At 45.7% G+C, this 20,651-nt stretch overlaps 1 protein-coding gene across 1 annotated transcript; it reads left to right on the top strand.

The window, feature by feature from the left end:
* Positions 1–2,974: 2,974 nt before the first annotated feature.
* INHBB (inhibin subunit beta B) lies at positions 2,975–13,879 on the top strand. The gene is made up of 2 exons (XM_086957106.1): positions 2,975–4,574; positions 11,212–13,879. Exons 1-2 carry the CDS (start codon positions 4,184–4,186, stop codon positions 11,988–11,990), a joined length of 1,170 nt encoding a protein of 389 aa, XP_086813232.1. The 5' UTR covers positions 2,975–4,183; the 3' UTR covers positions 11,991–13,879.
* The last annotated feature ends 6,772 nt before the right edge of the window (positions 13,880–20,651 follow it).

Here is a 20,651-nt window from a genome sequence, read left to right as displayed (position 1 = left end):
TTGTGGCCCTTGGACTATTATATTTTACATGGCCAAATCTCAGTGCTTCTAGTTTTTACCAATGTTACTGGCTTTATAAGCTATAAAAAAATTAAATTGCCTAACATTTCTATAAATATGTCCCCAGTGAGACTAATCAATTGGTGTTTCATGAAAGGGCACGATCCGGCAATATAGGCCACTTTTTTTTAGGAGTGCCCGGGCCTAATTGTGATCCCAATCCGACCCTTTGCATTTCTGTATATTTTGTGTGGATTTTTATTGCTGGATCCCTGTCATCAGGATGTCAGAATCAGAAAGAGCAGAATAAGACTTTTATGGAGGACATTAACAGGAGACTGGTTCAGAAAGAGTTACAGTCTTCAATTAAAAAGGCTATAAAGGCCGTGGTTACAGGGAAAGGGAGACTGGTAATGCCCTCAGATGAGGATTTCTGATCAGCTGATGAAGGGGTGGTGAAGATTGAAATAAGGATAGCAAGAGAAAAATGAAGAGGAAGCGTTTAGCTCAAGAGGGGAAGGAGTTGTCAGGCTCAATTGTGAAGGGAGGCCTAAGCACAATAGAAGTGAGAAGTTTCCTTTCCTGCAAGTTAGCTCATGCCAATGGCAGCACTACAGTGGTGTCAGAAAAGGTGGAACAATTTTGGATAAGTACATTTTAGATTTTTCAGAGAGGAAAGGATAGAATTTGAATGGCAAACAATGATAACTTGAGTAGAAAGACTAGGGCGTTGTGAAAGATCCCGAGGCTAGTACATGTTATGTCCCAACACGGTAAGCCACCTAAGAAATGCAGATTGGTGGCCTTTGAGCCATGTGAGCGAGTATATTACATTTTAGCTGTGTAAACCATTCAGGAAAGTGACAAGTGGGGACAAGAGAGGTGTGGTAATAGGTAATAAATAACTTAGTTTGTGCGACCCTTGATTTGGATCCAGACTTGATAAGTTTCCTCTTTAAGTTAGGCTGGGATCCAAGGACGGGTCTTCTGTACAAGAAAGGGAGTGATTCTAAAAAGGAATCTCCAGCAGCAGGTTACCCATTGCATGCACATTCTGTGAACTAGGAGAACATTCTGATATTTTGTTAGAACCCTACGATCTTCACTGGAAGCTGACATGGGAGGCTGATGGGGGTTGATGCTATAGTGAAACTTGTCTCAGGCACTAGCAAATCCCTGGTTAGATGTCAATCGGATACGGGCAAATGAAAATGCATTTATGTTGACAGTGTACAGCTGTCTAATTCACAATATTCTATATTTCGTCCATCTCTGATGAGAACCTGAGACTATGACAGAGGCTTCAAGTGTTCACGAAAACTCGTGTGGAAGGAGTGAAGTGCTAGCAGTTTGTGAAACATACTTTGTGGAAGAATGTTCTTCCACAAGCGGCCGATAGATGGCCCTCTTTTCTTAATTTTCCCTCTCTGATGTCCGAACAGCGGGAAGCAAAACTGGAGCTTTGAATCGGTGCGGGCTGGAGGCTACTGTGTGGGAGCGTTGCCACTTTTTACTGTACAGAGATAGCTGTCCTACAGCTCGTGCAATCCAGCTGCAAACGTGACAAAGGTCATCATATAAAAGCGCCTACCATGCAAAAGGCACGAAGTGTGCGACCACCAACCACCCTGACGCATAAAACGTTTGCAGGAAAAATATATAGTTTCTAGAATGGGGGAGGGGAAATATTTCAGATTACAATGTACTCCCAGTGGGCCAGCACAGGCCACGTAATTAACATGGAACGTGTAGTGCGTGTGTGTGTGCGTGAAGCATGAAAAAGGGGAATGTGTGCTGGCCCACCAGTGGAGGTGGGGATGGGGGTAAAATACACAAAAGACCGCTTGTTGGCTCTTGGAGCAGGGGGGGGGGGTTGCAAAAATAAATGAGACACAGGGTTCTGTTTGTGTTTGCCTGTGTCAGGTTCTATTAGAGGGGCAGGTTAGAGACGTGGCCGGCAATCGGCCCTGTGTAGGCCTCTTCTCTGGCACCAACGACCCCCCTCCTCCGAATCTCCTCTTAGCCCCCTCGCCCCCCTTTTACCGACTTCTGCAGCCCAGCACTGAGGGGGTCCTGTACTTGAACACAAGGGGGCCTGTATTACGGAATCGCACAGCCTTCTCTCTCACACACACTCCCCCACATCACACCCCAGAGAGACGGGTGGGAGGGAGGGGGCAAGCTTTATGACACCTGAGATTTTACAGAGAGCAATTCAGCAAACAAATAAAAAGAGGCCATTAACAAAGTGGACAGGTCTTTAAGACATTTTAACCCGCTCCAAAGATAACTTGTCAAAGAGGGGTATTTTGGCAAATTGCTGATGTGTGCTGTATGCAGATGCCCCATTCACAGAATATGATTAATAAAATCAAAATTAGGCAGTCATCAATTTGTATAGTCATGTTTTTTAATATATTGTCCTACAAGCAACACTGGCGAAGAGGAGTATTCTGGTTGGACAGAAAATGTGTGTGTGTATACATTGCAGACTAGAATGCCAGAAATTGTTTCGTCGCACCCCTTCACCGCGCTACGTGTGTACACTATTTATTTTATTTTATTCCTCTTCGCAAAAGTTTTTCAACTGAGGAAAGGGGTCGCCGCCGCTAGACAGGAAAGCATCACATATGCCCACATGCCATGAAGAGCACAGTTTTCTGGTAGCAGTTGCAAAGGTGTGCATGTCCTTGGTGGAGGGGGCTCAGGGCATGGGCGGGCGGTCTGACGCTTCCTCCATCCTCGCAGAATCTTCGGACGCGTCCAATCCGTGGAGGGGGCCGTGTGGTTATTAGGTCCCCATCAGGAAGTTGCAGCCATTATAGCCTGGGGGGGCAAGCCGTAAACTCCCAAAGGGACTCGAGAAAGGGGAGGGAGGAAGGGGGCCGGCTGCTCCTGGAGGAGCCTGTTATAGGTCGCAGCTCCCACGTGGTTTAATTCCTGTATAAAAGTTTGTGCGGTCGCCCAATGTGCTGATTGCGGGGTGTAAAAAAAAGGATCAGAGGAGAGAGATGATATCTTGAGGCGCAGGCGGGACCAGCAGCACAGCGAACACACTGCTCACACTGACAGCTACAGAATGCAACTAGGAAGCCGGCAGACAGAAAGGGCGCTCTGAAGCTCATCTGAAAGACACTCTTCTCGTTTCGTGTTCAAAAGAACCGTGGATTTGCATCTGTGGCACTTCTAGCCTCGGCTGTCTATTTTCGTGGGTATTTACGTGTGCTGCAGAGGGGAGGACGTGCAAGTACACTTTTTAATATCATAGAACGGACTTTTGCTCACATCGGAAACTAACATGCAATAATATAATACCCTGAAGTGGACTTTTGGTGGAAGTGCCCGTTTCAAGTCACGTTCTGGCTGAGAATAGCTGCACCGGGACACTGTTGGAGCACTCCTGGAAGCAGGGAGACATTTAAAGGTGCTTTTGGCAGCAGGGAGAGGACAGGCACCCATCTATTTCCAAGACTGGAGCTGAAGCACAAAACCGCTGGCGGCTCCTGACAGCAAAGGGGGCATTTCAATGTGCTAAAAACAAAATTGGCCTGGATTCACCTTTTACAAGGAACTTGTGGCAGCAGGAGAGGAGGTTCCTGGAGGGGAACCCTGCCCCATCTGTTATAAACAGATCCCGAGGTGCAGCCGTCGCTACCAGGCACTTCTTGAAACAGGAAGGGGCACTGGAAGGTGCCGTAAACATTTACAGGACTCGACTCACCTTTTACAAGAGGTTTCTGGCAGCAGAGAGGGGAGGGTGCCCCAGACCCGTCCCCTGCAGGCGGTAGACACTCAGCGCCTTTGGAAACAGCCAGGGACATTTTTGAAGTTGCTGCTTGTAAACAACTGCCGGACTCGGCGCCTCACCTTTCGGAGCAGACATTTCAAAACAGAGCAGACAGAGCTTTTCGACTTCTTTGCAGGATTTCTATTATTGAAGTCTGCAAGTTTGCAGGCGCTCTGAGACAAAAGTCGCCTTAAGTCACAGAGCCGGACTGCTTGTGCGACATTGAAACAAGGTGCAGTTTGAAAGTGACCAGGAAGAGGAGTGGAAGGGGCTGCACCTCCCCCACCCGGTGCCCGCAGAGGAGGCTTGCCGCAGCTCCTGCTTCCCGGGGAGCCCGCTGCCTGCTCGCAGAGGCTGCCGCCAGGAGTGGGGCTCCCCGCCGCCGCCTCGGGTAGCATGGCCGAGGGATCCCTCGCTTGCCTGCTGCTTTGCCTGCTGTGCGCCGCCGGCTCCCCCACGCCGGACCCCCAGGGCTTCCCCCCGCCCTCCCCGCAGCAGGACACCTGCTCGTCGTGCGGCTTCAGGCCCCCCGAGGAGGCGGGCCGGCTGGACCGGGACTTCCTGGAGGCGGTGAAGCGGCACATTCTGAGCCGGCTGCAGATGCGCGAGCGGCCCAACATAACGCACGCCGTGCCCAAGGCGGCCATGGTCACGGCGCTACGCAAGCTGCACGCGGGCAAGGTGCGCGAGGACGGGCGCGTGGAGATCCCCAACCTGGACGGGCACGCCACGGCCGTGCCGGACCAGCAGCAGCAGACCTCCGAGATCATCAGCTTCGCCGAGACAGGTAGGGGCCTCAGGGCGCTGGGCTCAGCACTGTTCCTCCAACGCTGCTCGCCGCCGTGAGCTGCTGGTCTGTATGATTCAGCACCCCCACCCCCTCAAGGTGTCCATCGCCACGGCCCTCCACCCCCACTATCTCAAGGTATTCACTGCCCTCCACCCCCCCACTATCTCAAGGTATTCACTGCCCTCCACCCCCACTATCTCAAGGTATTCACTGCCCTCCACCCCCCACTATCTCAAGGTATTCACTGCCCTCCACACCCTCTATCTCAAGGTATTCACTGCCCTCCACCACCCACCATCTCAGAGTTTCCACCGCCACTGCTACCCATTATCCACTATTTCACGTATACTGTATTTCTCTTACTTCCACAATATAAAGACCCCTACATACCTCCAAAACCATTATTTACAATTATCCTCTGCATGACATTTTTTGTCTTTAGTGATGGCACCGAGTCTGTCATCGTCCTTTGACCCCCCCCACCTTGTCAGACGATAGGACATCGCCCACCCCGTCGCGAGAAACATTTCAACTTTCCTTGAACTTCCATGTGAAGGATGGACCATTAAGTCCATCATGTGAGGAGATGAACCCCCACCTTCCTTTGAGCGCACACTACTTCAGAAGGACATTGATAAAACTTCTGAGCATGGCGTCAGTATGCTGCCACTCTGTAGGCGGCAGTGGTCACCAGGACTGGATCGCATCAGTAGGCAGAGTCTGCTGAAAAGTGGCATTGATTCACTGCCACTGTCCGGCACAGCTCCAGTAACTCACTAGGCCAACATGAGCTCTTCTCAGCAGGGTTCCGATAAGCTGCAGGCTAGAACTGCAACTTTTCAGCAAAGTTCTAACAATTCAAGAGCTGGTACTGGTACTTCCCAGCAGGGGTCTAGATTCACGAACTCAGTAATGGCACTTCCTAGCAGGACTCCAATAATTCACAAGACAAGTAGTAGCACTTCTCAGAAGGACTCGATTATTTCACAAGGCAAGTAGCGGCGCTTCTCAGCAGGGCTCCAATAATTTATCAGGCTAGCTAGTATTGACACTTCTTGTCACGGTACCATTAATTCACAAGGCAGTACTGGCACCTGTCCCAGCATGGCCCCAATAGATCACTAGCTGTTAGTACGTCTTAGAAGAAAGCCGTCAAAGGGAGGCTGTCATTTCCTTCACATCTTTTTTTCCTCATTTCAAGCTCTGCAAGTTCCAGAAAGTGGGTTTTTTTTTTTAAAGTAATCATTGAAGAAGTGTGAAAGCGTGCTGCTGGGTGCTGCAGGCTGTGGAATGTACCCGTTCTCAGCGTTGTTAAACTACCGTTTCACCTGAACTGTGTGTGTACCAGGCCTGTGTGCATGGTACAGAGTATATCGAACACAGGGTGAACGGCATACCTACCCCCTCATGGCTCTCTACGAGTCCATGAGTAGGTTTGTAGGTTAGACATGACTTTGTCAGGATATTTGCCTTCTTCTGCAGACAAAGGCATGCAAATAGACCTTAAGAGCAGTACACGCCCCAAATTGTGCAAAGGTCACTAAAATAGCAACGGCAAAAACCAGAAAGCTGAAATAAAATGAAAAACAAACTGCAGTTGCATCACAGTAGGTAAATACCTGCTAACATACAAGAAACTCTTGACCAAAGGGCAATAGGACGCTTGTAGAGAACCATGTCTGGTCCTAAAGGGAGTACAAATAGTCCAAGCATCTACATTCCCACCTAGATGTCACACAGAGAGATAGCGGAGGAGGTGCCTCATGAATGGCATTAGACAGTATTTCACAGATGGGCACAAAAAATATTTTATTTTATAAGAATTATTTATTCAAATTGGCCTAAAAGATCCATTGCACCACACACGTTTTCAATGTATGTGATAAAACATGGGTTTCAAAGACAGTTCTGAAAAGAAACTCATGGAATAAGCAACTACTTACAGGTCTTAGTTTCAACCCTCCTATAGTCTACAAGGTTTTTTTTCCAGTATGACCAATTCGGAGCTGGTATTCAAAATCTGGCGGACATGGTGTTGTCGACTGATGGATATGGCAGTCCTTCTATTGCACATGGTGGTCTGCGTCTGAAGGACCTGGGGACTCGATGGGTCTTCCTTGATATCTGGTGGGTCTTCCGCTTCATCTGATGGGCCTTGTAGTCCATGTCTTATGTACCTGATGGTGTTGGATTTTATGATGATCTGAAGGTCTGATGAGTGTTGTAACTCTTATCTGATGCACCTGGAGGTCTGCATCTGATAGACCTGTTGTATTTCTCTGTTGGTGATGGAGTCCACATTTGCCACACACAGCAGTGCACATGTAAATGTAAATGCACAGGAATTTATATAGCGCAAATCACCGAGCGGTTTCTAAGCGCTTGCTTAGGGAACCCGTCCTGGTATTCCCCTGTGAGATAACCCCGGCAGGGTATCTGCAAGGTGAAAGCCAGGCATCCCGCCGCGAGGGGCCGTTGTGGAGATTAAGCAAGCTATTGCCCAGAGTCGCAGAGTGTGAACCTGTGAATCGAGTAGGCACCGGAGCGAGAATTGTCGAGTCCATGGACATTTTAGGACTCAAGACCCCGCCGAGCCGGGAATTGAACCCTGGTCCCGGGCTGACCTCTGCTTCCAGGTCTGCCTCCTCTAACTAGTGAGCCACACTTCTCCACCATCTCCGGTGCCTGTCGGGCTGATCGGCCTGTCATCCTCTTCTGATGACTTTGGCTGACCCCACATCTGATGCATTTGATGGGTCTGGCTGTCCCTGTATCTAATGCATATGGCGGCCTTCATCTGATGGGCTTGGTGTACTCCTCTGTTGGAGGTGGCAGTCAACATTTGCTGTACCTAGCTGTTGAAATCTATTACAACATTTGGTCTGCATTTGATTGATCTGGCGGTCACATATACTGTACTTGGAGGCCTGGCTCTCACAGGTCTATTGGTCTTAGGGGCCTGGCATCGTCATCATGATTACTCCCCTGCCACATCTGAAGCATCCGCCTTTCCATATAGGATGGGCCTGATGAGAATGGAAACCCTCATCTGATATCTGATTCTAAGTTTTGATATTTCCTAACTAAGTGTTGGGCAACCAGCCTAGTGCAAATGGAGTTCTCATAACAAATGTTAATAATTTATCCTAGAGTCTCATTGCGCTGTGCTTACAATGCTGGTTTTGTTGCAATGTTTTGCCTCTTTAACCTGCAGTGGTGAGCCCTGCCAGTGCCAACAGCAATTTGCAGATTGGCACATCTCATCAAAGAGTAGCAGTGGAGTTGGTAACCGAGATCTCTGGAAGCCAACTGCGGCCTCAAGAAGAACTTGGTTTGCTAGGAACAGTTCAGGATGCACAATTTCCCACAGTGGTTCTTTTAATGTGGAGAATATTATCCCTTAAGCAATTGTTGAAATACCTTTTATTTGGCTCTCATAGTTTAGTTTGTCTTTTGAAATTACTCTGCCTGGGCCTAGTGCTTTTTTTCCGAATCTGATTTTGCTTTTCAAATGCTTGCATTGTTTTTTAAAAGGCACGTGCCATACCCCAAAGCCCTTTCCCAGGATTTTTACTTTATTTTAGTTTGAGTTTAGTTGTATGTTTCTGTATAGTACCATACATGCTAGTGAGTGGAGCTTCTGAGGGCTTACGATAGACATGTATTTTGAATGTGTGTGACTCGAAGCACACCAACCCATGGTAGTTCTGGTGTCTAGATTCCGTAGAGTGCGAAGGCCAAAGAAGGAAGACTTTTTGAATTTCCAATGTCTCTTCTTCTTTTGGAGGCAATCAGAAAATCGTGAATTTCATGGCTTCTCACCCTCTGCAACTCAGCAACATATTTTTGCTGGTCTCCATCTTTAATCAAAAAGCTAGCATGCACCTCGTTGCTATTGCCCAATTTAATACACTGATGAATACACTAAGGAAGCTGCTTAGATTGAATCTTATATATCGCATAAGATGGCTTGTACTTTTGGAGTTGTTCTTATACCATTGAACAGTGTAGAGCGGTTGTATGCTAATCTGGGAATGATGCTTCCCTCTGGAGAAAGATCATCACAGTGCCACGAGGAATGGGACCAAAGTTAGCTCACTGAAAAGAACGTCAAATATTCCCTCTATTTTGTAAATCGGTTCTGGCCATTATTCAGTGTTTATTATTCTAGTCAAAAAATGTTTGCCTTTTATTTAGCAAACTCACCAAACACGGGCCTAAAGTCCTTAACTAGCAGGCTAAAAAGTTTTTCCTTTGCTACTTTAAATTACGGTTTGTGGAACTGTTTTACTTTCTGAATATGGTCCGTCTACCAACCTGCTTTTTTTTAAGGTGCAATCCAGCACCCACGTAAAACCTGCACCCACATAAGTGGCATGGTTCATCATGGTGTCTTTTCCTCACCTAGGCCAGTGGACAGAAGTCTGACTTATCCAGAGTCCTTGTCACAGAGATGGGTTTTATGGTTGTCCAGAGTGGCTATTCAGTTTACATTGGAAGGCCTATACTTTTTTTTAATTCACTGTCTTCCTAACACAAGGTTAAAAACAGGGCTCGAGTCGAGGTACCACGTGGGTGGACGGCGTCCCCCCCACTTATTTTACCGGGAGCTCCATAACCATAAACTGCAACTAAGTGCAAGCCACCTGACGTGACGTCACTTCCTGTCGTGACGTCGGCGTCCCCCCCACTTCTTTTTAGGATTGTGCCCAGGTTAAAATGTAAGGGTATCCGTGAAGATTAGGCCGCCAGGTTGGCCCCTTCGGGGCACTAGGCCTGCAGTGGGTTAGAAAGTAGGGATGATAATATTTTGGTAAACCCTTAGGGTTGGTAGCACATTGGAATGATGCCAGTTCTGTTGAAGACAATGATAACAGCTGGCATAAGTTGTCTGCTCTTGCATTCCCAAATCCTCTTTCTGTTTCTCCTTGTTTAATTTAGGTCATACACCCCTGGCTCTGATACCCCTCATTAAATGCCCTCTGGCTCGGCGTAGGTCGAAGCCAGAGGGTAAGAGGGCATGTAGAGCCTCATAGTTATTGTTAGCGGGCTGACATGCTGTTGCGTAGTTTAGGTACCCTACTGCAATCGTCGTGGCAGCTTTTGCATTGTACCTTGTGCCCCTCCCTGAGTTTCAGAACACCACAAATCTAGTCACTCGAGTGACTATACCCTGAATTTGTATAATACTTTGTTTTAATTTAGGGCTTCATATTTCACTTTGGCAGTTTCTAAGCGCTCCTAATAGCAAGTGTTAAGGATGACTAATGTAACGATACTGAACCTATCAGCCTTGGAGGGATGAAAGCCAGAGTTGACCTTGCAGGGATTCAAACGAATTACCTAAAGATAAGCGTTTATGCTAGGGGGTGAGAAGTGAACTCGCGGACTGACTATTCATGTAGCCAGCCGAATGAACTCTGCCTTGAATAACAGGTGGCAAGCTGAGCAGACATAAATGGGTCATGGCTCATGACCCCCCTCTATCCAAGTGGCTGAACGTGGGCCGTTTACACCCGGCGTTTTGGTCACTCGATCCCACTGAATGGATGGGCGGATGAATGATTGTACGTGTAGAGCGTAGACCTGCAAACACTATCGCCTCAAGGCGCTTCCTGGAGGAGGGGTGTCGGAGCCCCGGCCGCACCTCCAGCGGTATTCCACGCGCTCCATTCATTGTCCTCCGTACAAAGACAAGAGCACGGCTACCAGTCAGGAGAGCCGCCTGACAAGCTGTCATAATCCGCAGACCCGGTCTAAACACACACTGCATTCTTAAGCAGTTTAGGGCGGGGGAGAGAATTCGAAAAGTCTTATGAAAAAAAAAGGATTACAACAGCGGTGGTTGTTGGTAGGTGTAAACACAAATTCCAAGGAATGTGATATTCATCGTCTGCAAGCGGCCTGCACAGGATAGCTAGCAGCGGGACGGGTGATGTGCACCACTTGCTCTATCTCTTGTAAGTGCATGAAAAAAAACCCTGGCCGAAGGCACCCAGGTTTTAAAAAAACATACATTTCAAGCCATTAGCGTCTGAAATGCCACTGTAGTCAGACGACCTTAATATATACACACAGCATGTGACGACAGCGCGTTTAACTCTCACCTATAATTGTTTTGCTGTGGCTGTCATTCACATAACTACCCTTTTAGTCCCATGTAGTGCGTAGATCATTGCTTCAGAAAAAAAAGATTCGAACGACTTGCTGACGTACTATTCTGTGGAACGTAGACCTATCAGGTACTGGCCTCGCGCTGGCTTCTGAGCTCTGCTGGGACCAAGTGACGCTACCTCTTGCGGGCATGCCTTCAGCATACCTACCTAATTGCATACAACATTTGCAATCTAGAATACTGTTCTGAACAATGTTTTCTACGTAGCACATGAGTTTTAAACGGTTTTATTATGTTTAAACCGGCCTGGCTTCTTTTGGGCATACTGATATGTAGGATAACTTTTCTCGCTGAAGCCACCTGGCACTCCCTGTCCTATTAAAGGGAACGTCAAAAGTGCGTGCTGTATTGGGTTAGTGTTTTTATTTGTCATTGTGATTTCTCTCCACAGGAGCTTTGATCACACACTTCCTTGGCACTGTGCATCTCATCTCTTGTTTCTTTTATGTTTTTGTGCAGATGATCTGACAGCGTCCAGAGTTCGCCTCACTTTCCTCATCTCCAACGAAGGGAACCAGCACCTTTTCGTCCTGCAAGCCAGCCTCTGGCTGTACCTGAAACTACTGCCCTACCAGTCTGAAAAGGGCAACCGGAGGAAAGTACGTGTCAAGGTCTTCTTCCAGGACTCTGATGACACCAGCAGCAAGTGGAACGTGGTGGAGAAGAAGGTGGACTTGAAGCGCAGTGGCTGGCACACCTTCCCTTTGACTGAGGCCATCCAGGGCTTGTTTGAGAAAAGTGAGCGGAGGTTCACGCTGGAGGTTCAGTGTGATGGCTGCCAGGACTATTCGGTGGTGCCGGTCTATGTGGATCCCGGCGAGGAATCCCACCGCCCATTTTTAGTTGTCCATGCCCGACTCGCAGACAACAAACACAGGATCCGCAAGCGAGGCCTGGAGTGTGACGGGCGCACAAACCTGTGCTGCAGGCAGCAGTTCTACATTGACTTCAGACTCATTGGCTGGAACGACTGGATTATAGCACCGTCAGGCTACTTTGGGAACTACTGTGAGGGGAGCTGCCCAGCCTACTTGGCTGGAGTCCCAGGCTCAGCCTCATCTTTTCACACTGCAGTAGTAAATCAGTACAGAATGCGCGGGTTGAACCCAGGCACAGTGAACTCATGTTGCATTCCCACCAAGCTCAGCACAATGTCTATGCTGTACTTTGATGATGAATATAACATTGTAAAAAGAGATGTGCCCAATATGATTGTGGAAGAATGCGGCTGTGCTTGATATAGGTATATAGAAATGTATATATGAAAATAATAAAGAACTAGACCGATCCTAGACTGAAGTGGACGTCGAAGAGAAGTTTCGCTCTGCTGCACCCCTGCGTACATCAGTGTGACCAGGAAGTCAACGTGTCATGCCTCCTCTTTGACAACAGCGCTTGTCAGTTGATCCTGGACAATGAAATCACCTACTCTTGGACTACTCTTGGGTGCAAACAGCCGTGTTCCAGTGGACACTTTTTCCGCCATACTTACCATCACCAATGCAGCAGGCGGAAGGAGAGATCTCCTGAATTTCAGATCACCACATAAGCTCATCCCTCCCTCCACATTGCTCCCTAAAAACAAAGCACAACAAAGAACCACATTCCTCAAAAACGAGGAGTCAAAGTGACCAAACTGAAAACGGCTACCACTTAACTATTTGTGAGGAAGCTGCACTCCACCTCGCTTATAGGTGACAACTTGTTACTGTGTTTCCAGCCACTTTGATGACTGTGTCCCCCGAAGCACTTCCAGCAGAGCCCACCGGTTGCATTCATGAAGCTCAAGCCTGCAATATGACCCAGCGCCTGATTAAGGGTTAGCATTGCTGAATACTTTTGACTGACCACTATGAATCCAAGGGACCAGCGTGACCATTTGCAGCGTCGCGTAAAGGGATTTCGAATCTCTTGCACCAAGAGCGTTACGTTGACCTTTGGTTACAGATCTCAGATTTTTGGGAAAAGAACAAACAAAAAAAACAGATTGAACTGGTTGCTATCTGTGCTCATAGAGGTCCACAGGGATCTGGAGATAATCATAATCCAGCAATAAGAACTAGTAATGGGTCTACGAGGAGACGCATTGGCCAGTTCCGTCCGCAAAAGTGCCACCAGTGCATTGAATAGCGAGAGAGAAGCACTTGTATGCAGACTTGGAGAGAAAAAAAAGTGCATTGATTCCCTTCTCAGCATACTTTGAGAAGGGGCCACAAGATCAGAAAGAAAAGACAACAATAAAACGACATTCTGAGCATAACACTTGCGGGGTGCTCAGAAATGCGCTCTTACAGCACTTGCTGGGTGCTCAGTCACGCACTCCTAGAGCACTTGCAGAGTGCTTGACCACACACCATCACAGCACTTGTAGAGTGTTCCACCGCGCACTCTTACAGCACTTGCAGGGCGCTTGAATGCACGCTATCATAGCACTTGCAGATCTCAATGCCTTGAAAAGTGGCACTTGACTGTGCACTTAACTTCACCCACTATCTTGTCAAACAAGTGCCGCGTGAGCTATGCAATTTAAAGTGTTGACCCACAAGAGACAATACCGGACTTTATATGACATCTTTTTTATATTTTTTTATACTTGAAATGAAATCTTCCGCTTATTTTTTTCAAGTGGACGATTCGCTTTTAATGTTTGCACTGATTTTAGTTGCATGATTAGTCAAAAACTGCCATTTGAAAAATAAAAGATATTTTTGTAGCAGAAAAAAATGCATTTAAATGTATTATACATCATTTTGGAACCAAAGAGGCCGACAGATTGGTTATAATTGTATGGGTGGCAAGGCCACCCGCCACACATTGCGTAGTCAATGGTGAGAAATCCCTCCCCAGGCCTACCAATTCCTTCAGGGTACACATGGATTTTGTTTGTTCATTTCAATATGTATTTTCTATTCAATACGCACATTGAATGTCAAATGAGAACAACTTTTGTGTAGTACCAGTGTGCATCCTTAAATTCAATGTCTGTTTTATTTAATTAAAAAAAGAAGTTACTTTTAGACTCTGTTACATAATAATTTAAAACCAAACAATTTTCACTTAGGGTTGCTGTTAAAATATTTTACATTTGTGTACAGTTTAAATAAATTTAAAAAAAGATTGAAAACTATATATGATCCTTGGGGTATTTGTGTATCTAGGCTTACAGGGAAGAAAGGCGACAACATTGCAGATTAACTTGCTGACAGATAGAGACGCTGCCAACGAGGGCCTGCTTCAGTGCACTGGTAAACATGCTGTGATTGGCAGAGAAGGTGGGAATACCCGGAAGCAGAAAAAATTGCAGTTGGAAATTGGGAGAGGGCACGCTGTCATCATTCCGATTTTGATTGTTATGGAAACCAGAAACATAGGCGCCTAAAAGAGTTTGGTGTTTTTCGAACTCTGATGTGTCTTCATCACGAAGGGCTGACAGGGAATGGATTCTGTTTAGGATTGTTTTTGTATGATGTTCTCATTTGGCAGCAGGGCAAGCTGATGTCATAGTGGTTCCTGCTTTCCCCGCCTTATACCATGACTCAGCTCCCAGCCAATACAAGCATGGTTGCCGTGCCCTTTAACTTCTTCAGTGCCTAAGCATTTATGTTCTCTGGTGAAAGACTTTTGGTCTTATTTTCATCGTGATAATTTTCTGGCATGTTTATTGGCTTTGGGTTTAGCCTACCAACACAAGGTATATTTTGCATTTTGTGTGCACAATTATATTGTTCCATTATTGCCGCCAACATTAATTTAGCTAGCCACACTGCCCTCATATTAAAGAAAAAATATATTGGAATCAATTGTGTTATAAATGCTCTATGTTATATCCGATTCCTCATAAAAGCAAACATAATTCCTACAAAGTAACATCATGATCTGGTCATGGTAAATAGGGGTAGGGTTTCCACGGAGCGCTGCTGCGAAAAGGCCCATATTGTAACCATTTCAAGTTATAAGTCTGCAGAGCTAAGACTATGGCAATGTCCTTCTGTGTATGAATTCATCCCTGGTCAGCAATCAAGCATAGAAAAACATTGTGCTTTCGTATTCTGCCCAATCTATGGGATCCATAGGTGGCTGATGGGTCTCTTATTCACTCACTGCTAGGCCCGAAGCCTTTGCGGAAAGTTGCATCTTGTTTTGGCCACGATTTTGCAAAATCTTAAAATGCATAAATGATACATTTATTGTAAATAAATCCAATTCGGATAACTGCCCAAAAGTTATGCTTCCTCCTTTTGTTCACGACAACACTTAAAAAAGTCAGAGAATCATCATTAGGTTAAAACTCACACTTGAACTTCAGATTTTTACGAGTTGCTAGTATTTTTTTCTGGTTTATTAAACTGTTGGTTAAAGTGTTATCTTCTATATCATAAGATTACCACAGGCATGCGATTACTGCCTTAATCCAATCTCGCCTGGACTATGACAATTCATACTAATTTGACTGCCATACGAAGCTACTAAGCAGCCTTTAGTTGGTCCAGAACTGGGCAGTGCATCTGGTCACTGGGTCCCAAAGTAAATAACTCATCTCTCTCGTTTTAATTAAATTACGTAGGTTGACCATAGAACAAAGGATTCTGTTCAAATATTCAGTTACTCTCCATCAAGTAGTTCCTAGACATACTCCTTTATTTCTGATGTCAACATTTCATACCCATACTTCGTGTTTTGTTTTTTTGCTCTCTACTGGTCAATTCCTGCTCGATAGCCCCAAAATCATGGCCACATCTTTTGGAGAAGGAGCCTTTTCCGTAGCTTCTGCTGTAGATTGGATTAAACTACCTTATGATTTGGCCACACTCGCTTCTCTTTCTCAGTTTAGAAAATAATTGACAATCTTTCTTTTTAAAACTGTGTTTTAATCATCTTAAAAATTTGGATTTTTTTCTTCTTTCTGCTGGCAAACCTCCTTCTCATGTGGACTCATCTCTGACAGTGCCTAGAAACTCTGGTGTACATGTGATTTAGAAACGTCACATAATAACAAGAAAAGCTATTTCCACTTTTCTACCTCACACAAAAACATAACAGTGGCAGAGATGTGACACAGGACCCCACGCCCCTAACACTGCAGGGTATACATAGCCCAGTCTCCTAGGGGTGTCCCCTTAGCTACCTGTCAGATTTGCCTGCGAAAGTCTGTCTGGGTTTGAGGCGTAGACCTCCACCCCCTTTGTAGGGTTAGCACTCAGGTTTCGTTACGACTGGAACACAGCTAGGTGGATATCCCAAATATAGTTCCATGCAGTTGCTTAGTGTAAAGGTACTCAACATGGCGGGTTTTCAAAGGACCTTTGCAGGAGTGCATGCCAGCAAGTATTCACAGAATACCCAACCAACCGAACCTCTTCAATACTGCTAAAAATCTATCCCAGGGCGGTGACTAAACACAACACAGCTAGGTCTTCTAAATCGATTCAAGCCCCCAAAGAATGTATATGAATTATTATTTCCTCTTTTGACGGACTGGCTAGGAGACTTCACTGAAAAAGGGGTCCTGTTTCACAGCAAGGAATTTTTCAAAAGTTGGTATTTCTGTTATTATTCCTCTTTCAGGCAGTACAAAATACATACATCCTATTTGTATGTTATTTGCTTTCGCAGGGTTTTTGAATATCAGCCAATCAAAAACAGGTTTAGATTTGAATCAAGGCAGGCACGAGGAGTGCTTATAACTCTTTCAGAAGCACGTTTCGTATTTGTCTCTATTGAATTGGTACCATCTTGGTAGGACTATTTGGAAAAACATTTAGCCCTAAAGTAGGCCTTATAACTCATTTTCGTGGGCTATACCAGCCTGTTTCAGGGTTAGGTACCCGAGCCTTGTAGTCCTGCTCCTTCCATAATGAAATTAAAGCACAACACTGTAACCTTATATACAACATCCCTATGTACATTTTGATTATGTGCACCAGAACGTTTCTTCAAGAGTATATTTCCCTTCCTGGTTCTGATTGGCTGGTCAAGAGTCCCGCTGCATGAGAAGGTTAGTATGTTTTGCTGTATTCATTTTTGAAAAGTTAATAATTTCTGTTTAAACCAGAAGGAGCAGGTGTGTTCATGCACACTTGGGGAATCCCATTGTGGGGAGACTGGGGGTTTCAATCAGGGTCGGATTAGGATCACAATTTGGCCCGGGCACTGACGAAAAAATTGGCCCACGTTCAAGGGGTGTGGCATACATGTAAGGGGCGTGGCCTACGGTTAAGGGGCGTGGGCCACATTCAAGGGGCGTGCCCTTTCATGAAACACTATTTGGTTACTCTTTGAGGTCTAATTCGTAGAGAAATATTTAGTAAATTAAGCCTTTTAAAGCTTACAGAGCAAGTAACATTGGTAAAGACTGGGAGCACTGCAGGTCTGATAACTGAATACTTACATGCAGTCTTAACGCCCTGCACAAGGTCGTTAGATACTCTTTCCCGACCAGCTAATCATCACATAAATCAGAAATCTAGTACAAAGTCAGGGTAAGACTGGAATCTCTGGGAACAGAACATGTAATAACAAAAGTAAGAATTCACAAATGAGGAAAAGGCAGTCTGGGGTGTAAAGAATGCTGAAAAAATGTATCTGTACAATCTAGTCATAAATTTATTTCACAGCCAGCAAGTGATGTCTATATACAAAAAACACAGTTTTGTCCACATCTGTTGCTGCCTTCAAGTCTGGGCCATGAGTAGACTGAGGATTACTCAATTAACCATGAAAATGATATAAAATATGCAAAAAGGAATTCTAACCTGAACATGCTAGAAAAGTTAATTCTTCTGCACAGAGAAAGTGCCAAGTTTGCAATTTTTGCTTAGGCCTCGAACAAGGCCTAGCATAGAATGAGGCTAAACAGCTCTCTTTTGAGAAATCACATTACACAAAGTCTTAGACATGTCCTGAAATCAACACACAAACATGTTGCCACATTCTGGCCTGGGACCTAAAATAGAGTGCAGTCAGACCTACACACTACAAACAAAAACTAACCAAAACTTACTAATTAATATTTTTGGTATATAGAGAAATATGCCCCTTGTCTGCATTTTGGATGAGGCCTTTAAAATAAAATTACATTATTAACTGGCACACAAATGAATCAGTAAATTGTGCAAAGAAATGGTAAACAAAATGGTTCCTACCGGTTCCTTCTTGCTTCAGAGGAAGGGATCGGCTAGCAATACATTGCATTTCTGGGTGCTGGATGTAGCAAGTCAAGTAAACCTTTGAGGAAGACCTACTGCACTGAGTCTAGTGCAGTATTTTCTGGATACGGTGGGATGACAATTGAGGCACACTCGATGTAGCTTTGAGTACTGCTTTACTCAGCTTACTTTGGTCAGTCCTGTGGAGAGTGGGATGCCAAGGGGATTAAATGGCCCCTCTTGAGTTAGAGCTTGGCAGTGTGGTGCATCTGGATAGAAGAGTAACCAAATAGAAAAGGCAGGGTGAACACTCTGTAGTTCTGTATGGGAGTGTCAGGACTAGGGTGACCAACTGGCATGGGTGCAAATTCAGGATGGGGAGTGTAAAAATTCAGGACAAAGGGTTAAAATTCAGAACAAACCTTCTGGACAAAAGGTACGTTTTACAGACCCATCAGAGGAGGTTGTGTATTATTATGTAAGTAAGTAAATAGACAACCATTTAAGCACTAGTCAAAATAAGTTTATATCAGGTTGAACCAATCGTGTTCTTCACGTTTTTTCAGTATGCACGCAGCTTTGATCAACTGTGCAGGTCTTTTTGTGATATTTCATGTGATAATAACCTATATATATGGTTACAGCACTGAGTTGTCCAGTCTGATATTTTGTTTACAATTCATGGTTCTGAGCAGGCATGTTTGGTGAGAGAAATGGTCGGGAAGATCTGCTTGGATAGTCATTGTGAGATGTAAAGTGGCAAACATAAGATGCCGCTAATCCAGATCCATACATATTCAACCATTTGCAAACCTATCCATCATGCATTCTTCCATCCATCATTTCACTCATCCATCCTTTTACTCATCCACCCATTATCCACCCATTAATCCACTCTTCCACCCATCCATCCATTCACTCATCCATCCATTTACCCTTTCACCCATCCAGCCACCCTTTCACTTACTCATCCATCCACCCAGTCACTCACCCTTAGACACATTCACCCTTTCAGTCATCCACACATCCATCCTCACTTTTTCTCTCCATCCACCCTTTCACCCAATCCATCTCTTCACTCATCCATCTAGCCATTTGCCCTCTCACACATCCAGCCATCCTTTCACTTTCTTATCCATCCACCCAGTCACTCATCCTTCCACCTATTCACCCTTTCAGCCATCCATTCTCCCTTTCTCTCTCCATCGACCCTTTCATTTAGCCATCCGTCCTTCCTTCCATCCACCCAACTATCCATCTACTCATCCACTCATGCATCCATCCATTGACCCTATCACTCATCCATCCTTTCAATCATCCATCCATCTTTTCTCTCATCCATCCTTTCACTCCTTCACTCATCTATCCAATCTTTTGCCCATGTACCCTTCCTTTCACTCACCCATCCATCCTTACGGCCACCCTTTCACACATCTGTTCATCCATTCACACTTTCACTTATCAATTAATCAATCCATCCATCATTTCAGTCATCCATCCACCCATTCTCTCTCATCATCCATCCATTCACCCTTTCATTCATCCATTCACCCTTTCACTGATCCATCCAGCCATCCCTTCACTTACTCTCTCACCCACCTTTCCACAATAATTGTGTGCTGAGCCTTTGTACGCAGAGTTGCAGACAGAAGAGACTAATCAGGAACTCACCCCTCGCTGTAGTTCCTAAAGCAAAGGGAGGCGTTCAAGATGCCCCTGCACATAGTCAATCTGAAACCTTGGAAGTCATGAGTCATGCATGATGCACAGTGCCAGGCCCTGAGGTGTCTGTGACATGGTGTTGTTTCCAGGGCTTTAAGTGGGATGACAAAACTGAGGGGTCTCTCCAAAGGGGGTGTTCAATGTAATTATGGGCGTAGCTTAAAACACCTAAGCTACAAATCTGTGCTTAGCATAGTGTGCCGCCCGACTGGTATTTTGCTGCTTCTGTCATTGCGTTCAGATATATAATACAGCAAGTAATGTTACACCAACAACAAGCCAGAACTATAGGTTTTGTCAATGGTTGTTAGTTGCATAAAATAGAAAAGCTGCAACCATGACGTCCTTGAATGTAATATTGAAAATGCATCAGTTCTAAAATGATGACACCGAGAAAGAACTATAACCCTTTTTTTTTAAACTTCTTGCACGGGTGGGGGCAAGGGGGCTAAGGTGAAGATTGTGCGCTTTCAAAACATCACCTGGCCCCCACAGCCAAACCCAATCTTCCTCGCCCACTGTGCCCTGAATGTGAGGGGCTGTGGGCGAGGTGTTAAGACTATCACTGTTTGGCGGCGTGGGCCCCAGGGGGGCCATGGTGAAAATGGCTCAAAAGGCCTGAGAATCATCTGGCCCCCAGGGAGGCCGATTCTTGTGAACAATCACCCCCTCCCCAGCCACCCTCAGCGTGATTGCTTTGCAGGGCAGGGGGTGCAGTAGAGGCCACAGCTTATAATCGCTGTATGGCCTGCACAGTGAAGCGCTTTCATTTCTGTCTCTGTCTCCGTGCTGTGGGCCGTTTTTTTTCTCCCATTTCCCAGTCGACAGAGAGCAGACAGCAGAGAGCACTCTCTGTGGACTGGGAAAGGGGAGAAAAAAAACGGCCCACAGAGGGCACTGAAACAGCGGCCCTTCGGCCGATTCCCGAATGCCCGCAGTGCCAATCCGCCCCTGGTTTCAATGAAGGTTTTGTGCCAATGCTAAAAGGATGTGTGTTCAAATATTGTATGCAGAAATATCGTTTCACATTGA

The sequence above is a fragment of the Lissotriton vulgaris genome, chromosome 2_1 (genome assembly GCF_964263255.1).
Source record: "Lissotriton vulgaris chromosome 2_1, aLisVul1.2, whole genome shotgun sequence".
Classification (NCBI taxonomy): Eukaryota; Metazoa; Chordata; class Amphibia; order Caudata; family Salamandridae; genus Lissotriton; species Lissotriton vulgaris.
This window is presented reverse-complemented; position numbering and strand designations above follow the sequence as displayed.